Here is a 19389-nt window from a genome sequence, read left to right as displayed (position 1 = left end):
GTTCATTATTTGGAGGTAATCCTTAAATCACAATAGCAAGAAATGCCAACGAATCACAAATAGAATTTAACAAAACAAATAAAGTAATTTGTTTAATTCGGATCCGAAATCACATAAAGACATAACAAATGATCTGAATGGATTCAGATCCATTTTTTCTATGTTGCTTTAACATTTTTCATTATTATACAAAATGCACTACATATGACATGGAAATATATTGCAATAAATACAGTAATGTAAAAAAGGGAAATATGATGATTCCTACTTATTGTGTTTGGGTTGGATGGAGTTGGATCCATCAGAATTTCCTAATCATAACATAACGAATGAATCTGAATTTAATTTTGTAACATTTACATAGTTACATAGGGGATTATTCACCAAAACTGGAGCATGCAAAATCTGGTGCAGCTCTGCATAAAAACCAATCCGCTTCCAGGTTTTATTGTCAAAGCTTCATTGAACAAGCTGAAGTTAGAAGCTGATTGGCCATGTACAGCTGCACCAGATTCTGAGTGATCCTGTTTTAGTAAATCTCCCCCATAGTAAGTCAGGTTTAAAAAAGACACATCTAGTTCAACCAATAAAAAAAATAATAAAGTAAACACAACCGTGCAATCCCATATACACAATCCTATACCCACAATTGATCCAGAGGAAGGCAAAAAAACCCCAGCAAAGCATGATCCAATTTGCTCCAGCAGGGGAAAAAATCCTTCCTGATCCCCTGAGAGGCAATCTGATATTCCCTGGATCAACTTTAACTATAAATCTTCGTACCCAGTTATATTATGTTTATTTAGAAAATAATCAAGGCCTTTTTAAAGAAATCTACTGAGCTGGCCAGAACCACCTCTGGAGGAAGTCTATTACACATTTTCACAGCTCTTACTGTGAAGACACCTTTACATATTTGGAGATGAAATCTCTTTTCCTCTAGACGTAAAGAGTGCCCCCCTTGTCCTCTGTGATTACCTTAAAGTGGATAACTCATCAACAAGTTCACTACATGGACCACTTATGTATTTGTACATGTTGATCATATCCCCCTTAATCTTCTCCTATAAAGAGAGAATACATTCAGTTCCTCTAATCTTTCCTCATAGCTGAGCTTCTCCATGCCTCGTAACAGTTTGGTTGCCCTTCTCTGCACTTTCTCCAGTTCCCCGATATCCTTTTTGAAAACTGGTGCTCAAAACTGATTTGCATATTGCAGATGAGGTCTTACTAATGATTTGTACAGGGGCAAATGTATATCTTTTTCTCTGGAGTCCATACCTCTCTGGCTTTGCTTGCTTTGGAAACCACAGCTTGGCATTGCATGCTATTATTAGGCTTATGATCTCCCAAAACCCCCAGATCCTTCTCCACCATTGTTATGCTATGATTCAGAGATTCTGATCTGATTCCACCTCCATCCAACACAAACAGATTGCATAAGTAATCTCATGAAAAAACAAATTAACAACTTAAAATAAATATAGGCAATCTTCTGCAACAACTTCCAAATTACAACACAATACAGATTAAAGAATATACAAAAAATTAATTCCTGAAAACGAATCATTGTAACATGACAAATATGGCGAAACAAAATTATTACCTTAAAGAACAGATCTGAAATGATTTTTTTTTTTTAATTGTGCATCTCTAGTTCTTATGTACAACAGGTAGCGACCTTGTTTTTTAATTATCATCTCCAGTGGTGTTCTTTTGATTTATTAGAATTTGTATGGGGAGCTTTTTTTTTCCATTATCCAGGAGTGATTGATTGGTAAGGGGATAATGCTGTGGTAGCTGTTTCACACAATACATCTCATACTTGTTGCTCAGATGAAATGGCAAAATGTTTCCAGGCCAGTCACTTTAAAGAACATATTTTAACGTTGAATTCTTCACTGACTAGAACTATGTTAAACAGAAAACAAGTAGCAACTAGTCCTCAATCTCCTTGCTCTGTCTTTATCATTTTCAGTTCTCTCCCCTGACTTTGACTCTGAAATTAACCTTGTTGGTTTCTTGGTTTTGTGAAATAGTGTGACAACAGTTATAGCATACTGAAAGTGAAGATTCACTGACAGATAGAAGGGAACGTTGATGATTAATAATTGCACTTTGTGACTATGATGAATGTTTGATGACATTATGATGTTAAGAGCAGCCCCCATAGAAATATGATGGTGACTCTATGACAAATGAAGGCATTGAGTAGTGGTGAGAAGAAGTCTGACACACGTGCAAGCAGAAAATAGTATGGCACTCCTACAACGTTTTAATATGGAGGTTGTATATAACAGCAAAACTTTACCTAATTGGCTATGGGAAAGGGGAGAGGGGTACACTGGAGAATGTGAGGACATGCAAAGTGAAGCGATAAAAATGCTACACATTGCAAGAACTTTTAGGGGGACAAATTCACATAAGATAAATTGTTGTAATGTGGGTTGGAAAATTCAGTTCACTCTACTGGATATTTCATTATTTTTCATTATTCATCAATCGTCATCTTTAATGCTTCACAGTTAGTATATATGCTTTGTTTTGCAGGATGAAAATGACAATCCTCCCACATTCAGTCGCTCATCTTACATCATCACTGTGCTGGAAAACATCATAGCAGGTGATTTACTGCAAATCCACTTCCAATAGCAACTATGGTTTACAATAGTTTATACAAGGTACAGCATAATGTACTTAATATTTTTTTTTACTTCATGTTTCTTTCAGGTGCAACTGTACTTCTCCTCAATGCAACAGATTTGGATCGATCTAGAGAATATGGCCAAGAATCTATTATATATACTTTGGAAGGCTCACCTCAGTTTCGTATTAACGCTCGATCAGGTAATAATCTATACTTTTTAAATAGAACACTCTAAGGGTCAATGCGCACTGGCTTAAAAAACGTCAGTTCCCTTGACTGAAAAAGAACACGTACTGTATATAGAGTGTTTTTGTACAAGCGTTTAAAAGCGTTGTGTTTTTTTTTTTTTTTTCTGCCACTAAATGTCCTAATGTGCATGGACACATAGGATAACCTTGAGCTGCTTCTATGGGCAAAATGCAACACTTCTGTAGAAGCAGCGTTTTTTAAGCCCAGTGTGCATGGACTCTTACCTTTCTATGTTTTTGTAGAACTAAATTTGCCTTGCAGTGATGGACCTTGGCTAGTTAAGTTTTTAGGAAGACTACAAAGGACGCCTGCCTTTGATTAGAAGTTTAACACTATTCCTAATGATCTTCAAGAAAACTGACTTCCAGATGTCATAGTTAAATAGTTCTTACAGCTCTTTCTGTGAAGATGCCTTTCTGTATGTAGAGGTTAAATCTAGGGATCAACTGATATCGTTTTTTCATTGCCGATACCAATGCCGATATTTTGGTAATCGAGTATCGGTATCGGCTTATATGGGCCGATATTTTCGTACATTTAAAAAACATTTTTTTATTTGAGAGATACTCTTGTAGAGGAATCTGGGGGTCTAAAAGATTGGCTGTTTTGAATGCTGTCATTTTTTTTAATCTGGCGCCAGTACCCGGAAGTGATGTCATGACATCACTTCCGTTTTTTTGCATGGAGACCCGATCAGAGCCGAATGCGGCTTTGATCGGGTCTTCAGCGGCCGTGCAGGCTGGTTGCCCGGGTCTCCCGGTTGGACGGGGTAGACCCTGGCAAGCCGCGGAAGGAGGCAGGAGGGGGGATGTCCCCTCCTGCTCCTTGTAATGACAGCCGCATCAGTTGTCATTACAAGACAGCCGACCGTCGGCTATGGACGCAGGTACCTGGGTGATGACTCCAGCTGCAGGCATCCGTCCAAATGCAAAACTTTTACATTTATCAACATTAAGTCTCATTTGCCACCTATCCCTCTCAAAGTACCTATGTACCTATGCTGAGTGAAAGTGCCTTTATCCCACCTCTGTGTCCCAAAAAAAATCAGGTGGGGATAATAGTAAAATAGCGTGGTGGACTCAATGTGAAATCCAGAAGTCCTCCTTACAATATGGAGGTTTCTAGATATCTGCTCTCTACATTGGTATCCCTTACAAATTCCCACTAGGAGTTAAAAGTAAAATTAAAAACACCAACACCAAATTAAAAATCCTTTAATAAAGTAAAACACAAACACATACTGGCTTTGAAAATTAAGCTTACTAATGTCCCCAGAAGTAAATCAATACTTTAAGAGCTGTATCTGTCATTCAAGTAATCCAGCAATGTAGATTTATAGAGTTACATAGAGTTACCATGATGACCTGTCGCCAGCTGCACTTCTGCCACCAAAGGACACATTCCTTACTGCGATAATACTGTTGGGAATCCTGAGTAATGCCATTGACCAAATATGCTGGAAATACGTTATTTAACAGCAGGAGTGGGACTTGGCAGGCAAGAGGTTTAATTCTGAGGACAATAATAAACTGTAAATATATTGACAGTATGGAGGTAGGTTGGAGTAAAGGAATAGAAGCCCTGATGCTGCCTGGACAGACATCCCCTTAGCATTCTAATAAATAATTCCATTTTATATATTTATTTTATTGATATAATAATAATGCTTTTCTGTAGTGCTTTACAATCAGTGCTGCACCATTCGGAGCAGTTTGAGCTTCTGAAGGAGCTTATGGACCCAGTGATTCACACCACATCCATTGATCTGCATTGGGCTGTTTTATTCAATGTAGGTCTAAGGCTCCATTCACATCAATGTGTTTTTTCATGCTTTTTGCAGAAACGCAGGACATTATTTTTACCATAGGTTCCTATGAAACACGTTCACATCAATTAATTTTTGGGCCTCTGCGTTTTTGGAAATGGTCATGGACTTTTTTTAAACTCAAAACTGTGGGGTTTTTTTGCTTTTTTTGGTTCAATAGACCTTAATGGATAAGCTGCAGAAAAGCAAGTAGTGTGTTTTTTTACTGCGTTTTTACCGCAATTTTGCCATGCATTTGCTGCGATTTGGATTTTTTTAATCTGCCCACCAACAAATTTGCCAAAAATTAAAAAAAAGCATAAAAACACAAATCGTGGCAAAAATGCAGCAATATCGCAGAAACCCTACATTCCCACCTATACTCTTTTGTTTATTTTACGTTTTTCAGAAACACACCACAGTCCATTTAACATGGTTTCCTTTGGTACACATTCACATCTATGCGTTTTTCAGCCAGTGCGTTTTTGGAAAGGATCAGGGACTTTTTTTCCCGCAGCAGATTGCGTTTTGTGTGTAATAGACTTCAATGGAGTCGCACCAAAAACACAAGTGTTGCGTTTCTGATGCATTTTTTAATGCATTTTGCGTTTAGTGTTTTTTTTGCTTTTAAAACACTGTATATAGCTGGTTGCTAAGAAGCAGGCTAGAAAGCCAGCCACTGCATCTTTAACAACCAATGGGTTTCCCGCTGACAGCTGAATGTAAAAAAGAAAAATTGCCGGGTAAAATAATTAGTGGAAAAAAGACAGCATGGGCCCTCCCCCCAAAACCATACCAGGCCCTTTGGGTCTGGTATGGATTTGGAGGGGAACCCCACGCCAAAATGTAAAATAAATATGGTGTGGGGTCCCCCCCAAAATCCATACCAAACCCTGCAGCCTGGCAGGTCAGAAAAAGGGTGGAGACGAGCAAGCATAATGCCCCCCCCCCTTTGGCCTGGTTTACACCTATGCAGGTTACAGTTTGCAAATTCCAGGTGAATTTCGTGTTTTTAATACACATTTTTGATCCATTGAAGTCTATGGAACCAAAAACCAGAAAAAAGTACCTGGCCCTTTCCATAAAATGCACAGATTTGAACATGACCCATAGGAAATCATGTTAAATGGACTGTAGTGTGTTTCTGCAAAACTGAAAATGCACTAAAAAATGCATAGGTGTGAACCAGGCCTTCCTGAACCATACCAGGTTCCTGTAACGCTCCTGCGTTTTTAGTATAGGCTGCTGCAAAATCTCCACTCAGTAGTCATGTAGAGATGTGTTGAATACCAGATCCAACTCTCCAGGACTCATCACCGTGGGCCTGTCAGCTTCAACATACAGATATATACACACTCAATGAGATGTTCCTGGAGTGATAGGATGTATATGATAGTATGAAGGTGATGTGCTGAAGAGACAGGTGTGAACAGTGACAAGGATGGTAATCACTTGATAGGTTTGTATAGGAGAGTTCAAGATGGTATTTAGGAATGCAGATAGGTTAGTATCGAGTATGCTAACAGGTGGTGAGGACAGCAGATGACAAATACAGGATAGACTAACCCAGTGCAAGGATAGATAGTAGTAGACAGGAGAGCTAGCAATCTATGCAGCAGTGCAGATGATAGGATAGTATGGATAGGTAGTAACAGTCCTTAATGTGCATAGGTAGATAAGGTAGATAGGTGCAATAAGGTTATGGAGGGTTCCCCTGCGGGGTACTTATCACTTGTAATGTTAGTAGTTTAGAGAGGTCCAGTAGATAAGGAATGATCCGGTAGCGAGATACAGGGATCAGTAGCGAGGTTCCGGTCTGCTCCAGGTAAAGGGAATAGCTGGAGGTTCCGATCGAGAGACAGGCTTGAAAGCATGTGGATAACAAGGCAGGTTGAACGAACAATGTGAGTGAGACCGCCGGCGGTTGAAATAGCCGCTCTGCGGCGCTCAGCAGTAACATCATCGTTCTTAAAGGTATATGCGTACCACCTGAAGAGAAAGGTGGGACGCATTACAGAGAAAGTGGTGATTAAGGGTACCGGAGGTACCAGAATCTTACAGTTCCATAGTAACTCTATCCATTCACCAAAAAAGCTAGTGGCACCGTCTCCCTGTGACATCATCGACCACTTTTTTTGGTGAATCGGTATACTCCATACTCATTCACATAGGGGGGCCAATATCTAGGGGCCCCCTTGTTAAAGGGGGCTTTCAGATTCAGATAAGCTCCCTGCCCGCAGACCCCATACAACTACAGCCCAGAGTTCTGGGGAGGAGCCCTTGTCCACATCAACATTGGGACAAGATGCTTTGGGGTGGGGGGGTCAGAGCATGTTGAGAGCTTGCGGCCTGGTATGGTTCTGGAAGAAAGGGGACGCTCGCTCGTCCCCTCCCTTTCCTGGCCTGCTGGGCTGCATGCTCGGATAAGAGTCTGATATGGATTTTAGAAGGAGCACGCGCCCTTTTTTTTTCCCCCGTTTTTTTTTTTTTTTTTGAGTGTGAATGGAGCCTTACACAATGACAAGCAGAAATCTTTTGTTTCCAAATGCCCCAAAACACATAAACACAGTAAAAATTAAACATGCTGCATTCAAATGCAGCATGCTACAGGACATAGTAAAGAAAGAAAAAGAATGTAATTTGGCTCCTGTAATTTGTAAAAGAAATTGGCACATCGATGCAGTGTATTCTAAAAATGCACATCAATGTAACTCGTTAAAAAAGCATGTCAACATATGTTCGTGTATCTTGCACTAAATACAGTGGAAGTGGTGTGAATCCAGCCTTACTTTTCAATGTATGCACTTCAGGCAGGACATATATGTTTTATAATTGTAGGAGAAAGCGGACCTCACAAAGAAGTCCTTGGTGGGAATTTATTTCTGTTCCCAATGCTGTAAAGGAAGAGTGCTAATGCTTAGCCGCTTTGCTGCCAAATAAACACATTGGGAATTATCTTTATTGGACTCATGACTGACTAATACAAAGCTTCTTTCCTGCTATTAATGCTGCTTTTATAATAGTGAACTGGTGTCTCATCATACAGAGTCCTTTGTGGCTCTTAGTAACATATACACTATGTATGGTAATTCTGAGACCTCAAGACCTGCAATTCAAAGCTGAAAAAAACCCGAGAAACTTTCCCACTACAATGTACTCATGACTTTCTTTGCAAGTGTCACAGGTATAAACTACCTCTGAAGAAAAAAAAATCCCAAGATAACCATGGCTTGGGTAGTTTGCAAGGAACTGTTTTTTTTTTCTGATGCAGTTTTCTTCTTGATGGTTGTACCAGTGACAGTTAAAGGTCATTATATTCAGTAAAGCAAGCACGGATGGGAAAAACCCAACAGAACCTGTCTAAGAAAAGGATAAGTCATATCCTGAGTAATGGAAACTTGGCGTGCCTGTTTCATTATCCATGTCATCCGTTATTTTGTTTGAAAAGCCTCTGTAAAAGTTATATAGCTGAAATAAAAATAGTGCTTGTAAATTATAGTAGACCATGCTGTACTTAGACTGCCATAGCTTCTTACACCTGAAATGCTCCAATTTTTATTTGTCTATTGATTCTGTCCATCAGTGAAGAAGCTCTGGGAGTATGGGAAAGAAAAACACTATTAAAGAAATGAGGCTTTAGTGAAAAACAATGGCAGCGATTTTCAAGGATAATTATTTACAGTCTTTTGGTTGTACCACTAAAATATATTGAACATTTTCAAAAAGGCTGCAGATAAAAACATTTGGAAGCCCATAGGAAGATCAAAATGTTTTACAAAACCATTTAAAATATAAAAGATAACTTGTAGTACAGGTAATTTTTAACTAAAAACAAAAGCTTTTAACATTTTCAAAACAATTCAAGAATTTAATTAAATTTCAGGTTTCACTTCAGCTAAAGCATGCTAAAATATTTATAACATTTTTGAATTAGTAAATACTTACATTCCTACCAACCTACAATCTAGATTCTGAAGTTTAAAAAAAATATATTTTCTTACCTAATGGGGAACCCATCCTAAAACCAGGTATTTAGTTTTTGTTTTTATAAACAATATAGCATGTGTAATGGTCATTGCAGGTAGGTGGAACCAAGGACACAAACTCAGAGATCTCACTCCTGGTTTCTTCTTTGTATTTCCAATATTTATATATTTTTCTTGGTAATTGTCGGATACAGAAATGTGGGGGGTCTGCCATGTTATACAGTATCTTTATACAAGAGGGCTTGGACACTGGCAAACAATGAAATTGTAGATCCGCTCAGTATAACTATTTTTGTTCCCAGCATGCTTTAATTTTTTGTTAGTGTGCTGGGAGATTTTATTTTTATTTTTTTGTGCTGTGGAGAAAAGTCTATTCTTGTTACTACTCTTTTTTTGATCTTTTTGTCTTTAACCAAGATTACTGCTTCATTGCTGCTTGAGCTGGTCTTTATATGTAGCTATCTAGATTGGTGTTTTCTCAGCACTAGGTTTGCAGAACATGCTCAGATCCCAATGGAGTGAACTTGGCAGGGCTGGCCTGGAATGGGACCTTCAGGCACTGGGCTCTGCATTGTGGTGCATTTTAGACCTGCATGTATGTTGGCAGCCGCAGAGCACTGTCCAAGTCTAAATCCCTGTCTTTGAAGATTCATCTTGTGGGGAGCACCGGAAGTTACCTCATTACTAGGACCACTAGGGAGCAATAAAACATAAGTATTTAAAAGTGGATATTGCGCTCAGCAAAACAACATACACAATAAAGTGGTAATGCATTCAAGTGATATTCATTGCACAAATCAATTCATAAGTGTCCTTGCAAATGGTGAATAACTAAGCAAAGTGTCCTTAAAGTGCTCGGTGCAATATAAATTGTCTCAGCAGCAAACTTGGACTTGATAAGAAGTGCCTTCACCAATCAACATCCACCCAGTGTTCAGATTAAATACTTCTTACCAGAAGAAGTTGACCCCTTAAGTTACAGGGGGTCACAACCAGCATGTGTCTCCACATAAGCTCCGGATTATTCCTTAACTGTCTCCACATCAGGTGTAGTATGTGCCAGAAAATGTAGGAAGCTCCGGGGCTCCGGACGATAATTTATAAATCTGCTGACGTTCACGGTCAACTGGTTGAAGCAACGTGAGATGGCGAGTAATTCCAGATGAGGTTACTGCAAACACTGTGCTGTAGTCTATCAAATATAGATATAGCTGGGGATCTTTTGTCAATAGTCTTTGGTCCCATACATGGATCAGGCTCCTCCAAAGTAAGGGTGCTAGGCAGGCCACACAGGGGGTAGCAGCCTGTGTCTCAGCTTGTCTGAGAGCTTCCACTTACTACACAGCTTGTGAGTCTCTCTCTCCCACTCACTTCCTTGATGCCAAATTTGTCAAATATCACTCCGTTTGCGCAGTTCCCCTTTTTTGGTTTGCACCAAATTATTATTTTCTATTAGCAATAAAACATGCACACCTTATGGGTTTATCACAGTAGGGGTTAAGACAAAAAGCAAAGGGCAGGAAAAACTGCCCAGCAGCGCATGACCCCAGAGGGATATTTGTAATGCCCACTGCAAAGCCCACTGCAAAGCAAGTTTTGTATAAAATGTGAAAGTGTTAAAACAGGTCTTCTGCTCAATCCCTGTCAACTGCCCTCTAAAGACTGATGCACTGCAGAGTGCTCTTTAGAGGGCAAAATCTGTAAAATTGTGCCAAGTGTGGTGGCGAATACCTTATTGGTGGGAATTAAAAGGAAATGTGTGTGTGGCAATGTAAAAAGCTATGAAAGATGATTGAAAAATTTGCAAAGTTAAAACTGAGTAACAAAATAGAAAAACAATGATGTGGGTAGCCCAATAGACTATACACTTTGCCACTGATTACTAGCTAGAAGGTGCAGCTTGAAGCAGCCAAGGGTGATTTCTGGGACACTGTGAAAACAAAAGGGAAAGGACAAGTGCAACCTCCATAGTGTAGTAAACAATATTTATTGATAATTAAAAACACATTCACAAAGGGGAAGCTTGTGCAAAGCAATGAAAATCAAAGCTGCTGCCTCTGGAGCACACATAAAACAAAGGCAATATTTGACAATGTTATCAGGCCCGGACAGGCCATTGGGCAAACCGGGTGTTTGCCCTGTAGGCCGGGGCTACTGGGAGGCCGGGGCTACTGGGCTGCCTGCATGTCTTAGGTAAAGCTGGCTGTGACATCATGCAGGGCTGGCCTCGGGTGGATGTACCATGTGCTTAGTGGTGGTGGGTGGCCAAGCGACTTCTAATCAGCGCTCTTAGCCAATGGCTGAGAGTGCTGACCAGAGTGTTCTGGCGGGGGGGGGGGGGGGCATCCCCCTGTCAGAACACAAATCTTACCAGGAGAAATAGTTGTACTAACATCGGGTTGTTAGTACAGCGGCTCCGACCTGAGCAGTCAGTTTGGTGGTGTGTACGAGGCTTAATGCTTTATAACTGGCTTTTCAGTATTCCCAAAGCCAGTTACTGAGCATTACTCGCAGAGCCAGTTATAGAGGAGTTTTGCTTCATAACTGGCTTTGTGAGTACTCCACTATATCTGGCTTTAAAAGTCATGCTTTATAACTGGCTTTGTAACCACTACTTTAGAGGTTTTAAAAGGGAACTGAACTTTAAAACAGGGTCTAGTAACTTTTTTCTAAAGTAGTTAATCACAAACCTTGTTCTAAAGCTACATTTGCACGCACGTTTAGGCACAATGCAAATTTCAAGGGCAGGAATCTGCTGATTCCTACTGTTTTTGACACCTGTGAGTGACTAGCTGCGTTGCCTTTTGTGTATTCTGAATGTGCAGGAGTTGAGGCTGATCTGAAGTGTTATGGTGCAGGAACTGGGGTAATCTGAGTGTGATGGTGCAGGAATTGGGGCTGATCTAAGTTGTGAAGGTGCAGGAACTGAGGCTGATCTGAGGTGTGAAGGTGCAGGAACTGAGGCTGATCTGAGGTGTGAAAGTGCAGGAATTGGGATCATCTGAGGTTTGATGGTGCAGGAATTGGGGGTGATCTGGGGTGTGAAGATGCAGAATTGGGGCTGATCTGAGTTGTGAAGGTGCAGGAACTGAGGCTAATCTGAGGTGTGAAGGTGCAGGAATTGGGGTGATCTGAGGTGTGATAGTGCAGGAATTGGGGCTGATCTGATGTGTGAAGATGCAGGAATTGGGGCTAATCTGATGTGTGAAGGTGCAAAGCTCAGTTGATTTCTTACTATTATTCAAGGTGCACATCAGATATTTTGGTTCTAATTTTGCCCTTTGTGTGCTTCATCCTTGATCAACACTTTTAGGTAAGTTTTTGATTTTGTGTTGGGCTGCATTCATAGCCGTCTTGGGCCACATGATGGACACCCCTGTGCTACATTATTTAGAAGATTTTTGTGAATCAAGATTTATTTTTAGCTATTATCATGTAGTTACTTTGCTGATCTGCTGTAGAATCTCTTTAAATTTTTTGACATATATTTTGAAATTTGTATTTTTAGTTTAACTGTTACAATTAGGATATGATAATTATTGCAGTTTGACAATTTTTTTTTCTCATTGCATCAGCACAATTGTCAGATAATATATGTTAGAGTTTGTCAAGCTATTGAGTTGATTGTAGGTTCCTTTAGTAGAATCCCTTGGTTGAGCAGTCTCTCTAAAGGATAAGGAGAGGCCCCTGAAAAAGAAATCATTAAGCACAATATTCTGACAATACAATATTCATCATTTATACCTTCTTCTAACAGGAGAAATCACTACAACAACCTTGCTGGATCGCGAAATGAAATCAGAGTATATCCTAATTATACGTGCAATGGATGGTGGTGTGGGCCCCAATCAGAAAACAGGCATAGCTACAGTAAGTACATTTTTGATTACTGAATAATCGTTCATAAAGTTTAAAAAACATATATTTATAAACACTATTGGCAGAATTGTTTACATGGACTACACTGAAATTTTTCAGAGAATTAATTGATTTAGGTGGTACGTTAGAGTTATGTCAGAGGAAATGTATCCAAAGCTAAGGACATTTCCTTTTAAGTGTCACCAGAAAAAAAGTGTCCCCATTTGAAGATGCCGCCTCAATTTCTTTTTTGACTTTTCCCTCATTTTCTGTTTCACAAACAGAAGCCGCTATGACAAATAGAATGAATTTCTAGACCTCTAGGGTCTCTTCTGTTATAGAAAAAAAATCTGTCTGTCAGCAGATTTTAATATTTTGACTTCACTACCACCTAGTAGTAGATCACTACATTGATTACTACAGTTTCTAGCAATAAAAACCTGACAAGGGTGTTAATGCTTCCTTCTTCTTTCCAAAGCTAAAAAAGGTTATGGCTTTAGATACATTTTGAGTACATAGTTTCTAAGCAACATATAAATGACAAAACACCACAGTAAGGCATAATCTCTATAGTATAGCACTTGAATTGGTCACCTTGAATTTAAGCTAAAGGTGTTGTCAGAGACTGGATGTTAAAATCAAACATGGGGCTCCAGGGCCTTCAAAAGTGTCATAGGTTGTCAGGAAGTTAGATGTTTAATTTATGCTCCTAGAATTCCTGAAGGTATTACTTGAATGCTGGGTCTCTGTATGTCTCCAGGCTGTGTAAAAGTCTCGTACATGGGGTATCACCATACTCAAGATGAGTAGCAAAATGTATTTTGGGGTGTAATTTTTGCTATGTACATGCTATGTGTTAGAAATATTGTATAAATTTACAACTTTGTGTAAAAAAAAAAAAAATGCATTCATTTTCTTTCCAAATTTTCCAAAAACTTGTGGGAAAAAAATGACATGCTCAAAAGACTCACTATGCCTTGTGAAATATACATTGGGGTGTTTGCTTTCCAAAGTGGGGTCATTTGGGGGACATTTCCATTCTTCTGGTACTCCAGGGCCTTCAAAAAAGTGATAGGTAGTCAGGAAATTAGATGTGTAATTCATGCTCCCAGAATGTCTGAAGGTGCTACTTGGATGTCGGGCCTCTGTATGTGGCCAGGCTGTTTAAAAGTCTCACACATGTGGTATCGTCATACTCATGAGGAGTAGCAGAATGTATTTTGTGGTGTAATTTTTGTTATGTACATGCTATGTGTTGGAAATATCGTACAAATTAACAACTTTGTGTAAAAGAAAAAAGAAATTCAGTTTTTATTTTCTTTCCACATTTTCCAAAAACTTTTGGAAAAAAATGACATTTTCATAAGACTTATTATGCCTCATAGAATATACATTGGGGTGTTTACTTTCCAAAACAAGGTCATTTTGTTGGCGTTTCCATTGTCCTGGTGCTCCAGGGCCTTCAAAAGTGTAATAGGTAGTCAAGAAATTAGATGTGTAATTTATGTCCCTAGAATACATGATGGTGCTCCCTGCATGTTGGGCCTCCTTATGTGGCTAGGCTGTGAAAAAGTCACACACATGTAATATCGCTATACTCAGGAGGAGTAGCAGAATGTGTTTTGGGGTGTAGTTGCAAGTATGCATATGCCATGTGGGAGAAAAAAACTGTTAATTAGGGATGGGCTCAGGCGTGTTTGGATCATACCCGCCAGGAAGCCGTCACTGCACACCATCAATCATAGGCAGTGAGGCATTTCCCAGCCCGCAGCTGCACATACACATTTTGCCTATGATAGGCAGTGTGCAATGACTGCTTCCTAGCGGGTACGATCCAAACACACCTGAGGCCATCATTACTGTTAATATGGCAATTTTGTGGAATAATAAAAAAAAAATCTTAATTTTGCAAAGAATTGGAAAAAATTCCAACTTAAAAAAACTCACCATGCCTCTTACTTAATACCTTGGAATGTCTACTTTCCAAAAAGGGGTCATTTGGAGGGTATTTGTATTTTCCTGGCTTGTTAGTGTTTCAAGAAATTAGGCTGTAAGTACATCAGGTGTGATCAGGTGTGATCAACTTTCAATGATTGGCCCTATAGCTTGTAGACTCTTTAACTTTCACAAAGACCAAAAAATATACACTGATTCGGGTTATTTTTTCTTACCAAAGATTTGTAGCAGTATAACTTTTGGTCAAAATTTATGAAGAAATATAAACTAATTTTCAAAATTTTATAAACGAAACTAAGAAAAATTAGTTTTTTTACAAAATGTTCTCTTTTTTATTAATAGTGCAAAAAAATAAAAAACCCAGTGGTGATTAAATGCCACCAAAAGAAAGCTCTATTTGTGTGAAAAAAGGACACAACTTTCATATGGGTACAGTGTTGCATGACTGAGTAATTGTTATTCAAAGTGTGAGAGCACTGAAAGCTGAGAATTGGTCTGGGCAGGAAGGGGGTTTAAGTGCCCAGTAGGCAAGTGGTTAAACTGTAATATCTCCAATATGCTGAACATTGCAAAGCTATAAAGTTTTTTATGAAATTGTTAAAAAAAAAAAAAGAGCTTAGACAAGTAGGAACAGGAGAGAACAATTCATTCAAATATTGGTAATGTGGTTTTCAGACTAGAAAAAAAACAGATTTTCTGGGATAACTACAAGAAAAAGAAAAAGAGTGGGCTGGAGAGTCCTTATAGTGTAGTATTCATTCAAAAATAGAACACAGGATCATTGGGCAAAAAAGTCGAATTTAAGGTAAAGTATAACTTACATCTGTCAAAGTTGCAAATGACCATGATCTAATAGTAAATTGAACCTGTAGGGGAAAATTAATCTCCATGCAGGTGTAGAAAGGTTCAGGGGAGCCCAGCCCTAGGTCCTCTTGAGGGACATCTGGGTAGTGAAGTGTCAAAGAAGGATTGTGTATTCAGTGAAAGGATTGTTTAATATGATTTTATACACATGCAAGGGAAGAAATGTCTTGACCACTGTAGCCGTAATGAAGAAATATTTATTGATAATGATGTGTTTCCTGACAACATGTTACTTCCTCAGACAAAAAGTGTCAACACAGATTAGCTTGTAGGCTGGATGCAGAGCAGTCAGTGGCGAGCATATCTGGGACCTCACTACTGGGTACTCTACATCCAGTCTACAAGCTAATCTGTATTTTTCACCTTTAACTGAAAAGGTGATAGGTTGTTTCAAAACGTGTCATTGCTGTTATTAAAAAATATTTCTAATCAGCAGCAAAGTAGCTAAGTGATTAGTACGTCTGCCTAGCAGCACTGGGGTTGTCAGTTGAAATCCCAACCATGGCACTACCTGCCTGGAGTTTGAATGTTCTCCCTGTGTATGCTTGGGATTCCTCTGCATACTCTGGTTTCCTCCCAAACTCCAAAGACATTCTGGTAGGTTAATTGGGTCTAAAACTGGCCCTAGTATGTGTATGAATGTGAGCTAGAGACCTTAGATTGTAAGCTCTTTGAGGACAGGGAGTGATGTGAATGTGCTATATATATATATATATATATATATATATATATATATATACAGTGGATATAGAAAAGAATCACCACCCTAAAAATAATGACATTTTGTTGCTTTGTAGCCTGAAATGAAGACAGACACAGTTTATGTTTTATCCAGCTGTATTTACTCGATGCAATGTATAACTTAGTGAAAGATAGAACACCAACATGTCAGAAAAAAAATAAATAAATAAAAAGACAGAATCACTGAGTCAGTAAAAGAATCACCCCCCCTCCTTTCTTTCAGTATGTTATTGGACCACATTTTGCTTTCATTACAGCCTTTAGTCTGTTGGGATATGTCTCTACTATCTTTTCTCATCTAGACTTTGCACTATTTGCCCACTTTTCTTTGCAGAACTGCTCAAATTCAGTTAAATTTTTGGGGACCATTTGTGAACTGCAGTCTTCAAGAAGTCTGGGCTTTCACTAAGCCAGGCAAGGACATTCACCTTTTTCTCCTTCAACCACTGTGTGGTCATTTTTGATGTGTGCATTGGGTCATTGTCATGTTGAAAGGTAAACCTTCTTCCCTTTGACAACTTTCTGGCAGAGGGCAGCAGATTTATCAAGAATATGATGGTATTTTGCCCCATCCATTTTTCCTTGGCAAGTGCTGACAAGTGCTCCAGTCCCTGTTGCAGAGAAACACCCCCATAACAGGATATTGCCATCTCCATGCTTTACTGTAGGAATGGTGTTATTTGGATGGTGAGCTGTATTGGATTTTCGCCAGATATATAATTTGGTGTTGAGGCCAAATAATTCAATTTCACCTTTAACACCAAAAGATGTGTATGGCGGAAATCCAATAGAGCTCACCATCCAAATAATACCACTCCTACAGTAAGGCATAGAGGTGGTAATATCATGTCATGGGGGTGTTTCTCTGCAGCAGAAACTGGAGCACTTGTCAGGATAGAAGGAAAATGGATGGGGCAAAATACAATTAAATTATTGAGGAAAATCTGTTGCCCTCGGCCAGGAAGTTGTCAATGGGAAAAAGGTTTTTATTTTCCAACATGACAATGACCACGCAGTGGTTGAAGGAGAAAAAGGTGAATGTCCTTCCATGGCCTAGTCAGAGCCCACACTTAAACCACATTGAAAATCTGTGGAATGACTTGAAGACTGCAGTCCACAAATTACCAGTCACCATTACATTTACCTGAAGTTGAGCAGTTCTTCAAATAAGAGTGGGCAAAGTTAGTAGAGACAAAGCCCAACAGACTAAAGGCTGTAATTAAATGAAAAGGTGGTTCAATAAAATACTTGCATAAGGGGAGCGTAATACTTTTTCCAACTCACTGATTCTGTTTTTTATTTTTTTTGTGTTCTATATTTAACTTGGATGTTAAAGGTTGCACTAGTAAATACAGCTGGATAAAACAAAAACTCAAAATCAAAGCAACAAAATATATATATTTTTTTAGGGGGGGTTGATACTTTTCTATACCTATATATATATACTATATATAAATCACTGTGCAAATGGATGACAATACATATGTAATTGAAATAAATAAAAATCATGACTACATTGATTGTGGCATTTTTTCCCCAATGGTTTACATTATCGTAATACTTCCACAGGTGACACAAGAACTGTTTTGGGTTTTTCTACCTGCGCTTCTGGCACTTTACCATAGAAAATTTAAAAGATTGAGAATAAATAAAGAGAAGTCCTTATGAAGCTGAGTATACACTATCAGAATTTCAAAGGAAATTGATATGAAAATTCTTAGGAAAATTTGTAGGCAATTTCTCAAAACATTTTATTGTCCTTTTAAAGTAGTTTCATTTGATTATGAAATTAATGCACTTTACTAAAAACAAAATCACATTGTTAGAAATTCATTTGTTCAAGAAAAAATTTCCATCTGCTCCTTCGTATTTTCTCATCACTGCAGTTGAAAACAAACATCGATTCGACCCCACTAATGGTTAGATAAATAAATTATTGTTCCTAAAACATTCTTACAAGAAAAGATGTCAAACAAAGTTCTACTAGTGTCTACCCAGCTTAAAGAGATTGTGAAGGTATTTTTTAACCACTTAAGGACCGCCCCATGCAGATATACTGTGGCAGGAAGGTCCTCCTGCACAAAATCACAAAACTGTATGGGATTTAGTGCATAGGGTCTGGGGCACGCACGCGTGCCGCCGGCGACCTGCTGCTGCTGTGATTGGACACAGCAGGAGCCAATCAGCGGGTCCAGCAGACGCCATGTCCGTCAGGCCCCTGCTGACCATTCACAGAAGAGGCAGAACGGCGGTCTGCCTATGTAAACAAGGCAGACTGCCCTTTTTTGAGAGAGGAAGATGGAGATCTTTTGTTTCTGCTAAGCAGAAACGCGGATCTCTGTCTTCCTCCAGTTAGGCCACCCCACACAGTTAGAAAGCACTCCCTAGGAGCACACTTAACCCTTTGATCGCCCCTGATGTTAACCCCCTCCATGCCAGTGTCATTAGTACAGTGACAGTGCTTTTTTTTAGCACTGATCTCTGTATTAGTGTCACTGGTTCCCAAAAAGTGTCAGGTGTCCAATTTGTCTGCTGCAATGTCGCAGTCCCACTAAAAATCACTGATTGCTGCCATGACTATTAAATAAAAAAATTCTATAAAAATATGTAGCAGAATACATATTGGCCTAAATTGGTGATTTGATTGTTTACATTTTTTTATTGGGTATGTTTTATAGCATAAAGTAAAAAAAAATTGTTTTTCTTTTTTAATTGTTGGTCTTTTTTGCTTATAGTGCAAAAAATAAAACCCGCAAAGGTGATCAAATACCACCAAAAGAAAGCTCTATTTGTGGGAAAAAAAAGGACATATAATGTATTTTGGGTACAGCTCTGCACATCAGCGCAATTGTCAGTTAAAGTAATGCAGTGCCTGAAGGGGGGTATACCTGCCTGGGGCTTAAGTGGTTAATTAAAAAAACAAACATGGTATCCTTACCTGCTCTGTTCAATTCCTGTTGCACAGAGCAACCCCAATCTTCCTTTTCGGGTCCCCAGCTGGAGATCCTGGCTCCTCCTTTTCTGAGTGTGCTCCCAGAGAAAGCTGCCGGCTATGGAGACACCTGCCGGCTTGCTCCCAAGCCGTGCTTTGTGCGTCTTTTGAGACACACACAGTGTAGCTCAACTTCACGTCTCACTCTAAAAAGCAGCGCTGCTGCAGATGGGCACAGAGCTGGATTGAGATCGAGCTCATGTAAGTATTTAAGGGGGCACTATAATTGACAAACAAACACAAGGGCACACCGGCCTAGTGCATTATCTTCCACAAAGGTTTTATTGAATAA

The 19389-nt window shown here is 39.1% G+C and overlaps 1 protein-coding gene across 2 annotated transcripts in view; it reads left to right on the top strand.

Moving 5' to 3' along the window:
* Window positions 1-19389, top strand: part of CDH23 (cadherin related 23) — a 1628602-nt gene that overhangs the window by 1030079 nt on the left and 579134 nt on the right. For both annotated transcript variants that reach the window (XM_082268007.1, XM_082268006.1), the window contains exons 18-20: window positions 2551-2623; window positions 2731-2847; window positions 12444-12556. In XM_082268007.1, the coding sequence (XP_082124133.1) occupies window positions 2551-2623; window positions 2731-2847; window positions 12444-12556 (303 nt within the window). The remainder of the gene's footprint in view (window positions 1-2550; window positions 2624-2730; window positions 2848-12443; window positions 12557-19389) is intronic.

This window comes from Pelophylax lessonae (genome assembly GCF_965119305.1).
Source record: "Pelophylax lessonae genome assembly, chromosome: 9".
Lineage (NCBI taxonomy): Eukaryota > Metazoa > Chordata > Amphibia > Anura > Ranidae > Pelophylax > Pelophylax lessonae.
The sequence above is the reverse complement of the archived record's forward strand: the minus strand, read 5'-3'. Positions and strand labels throughout refer to the sequence as shown.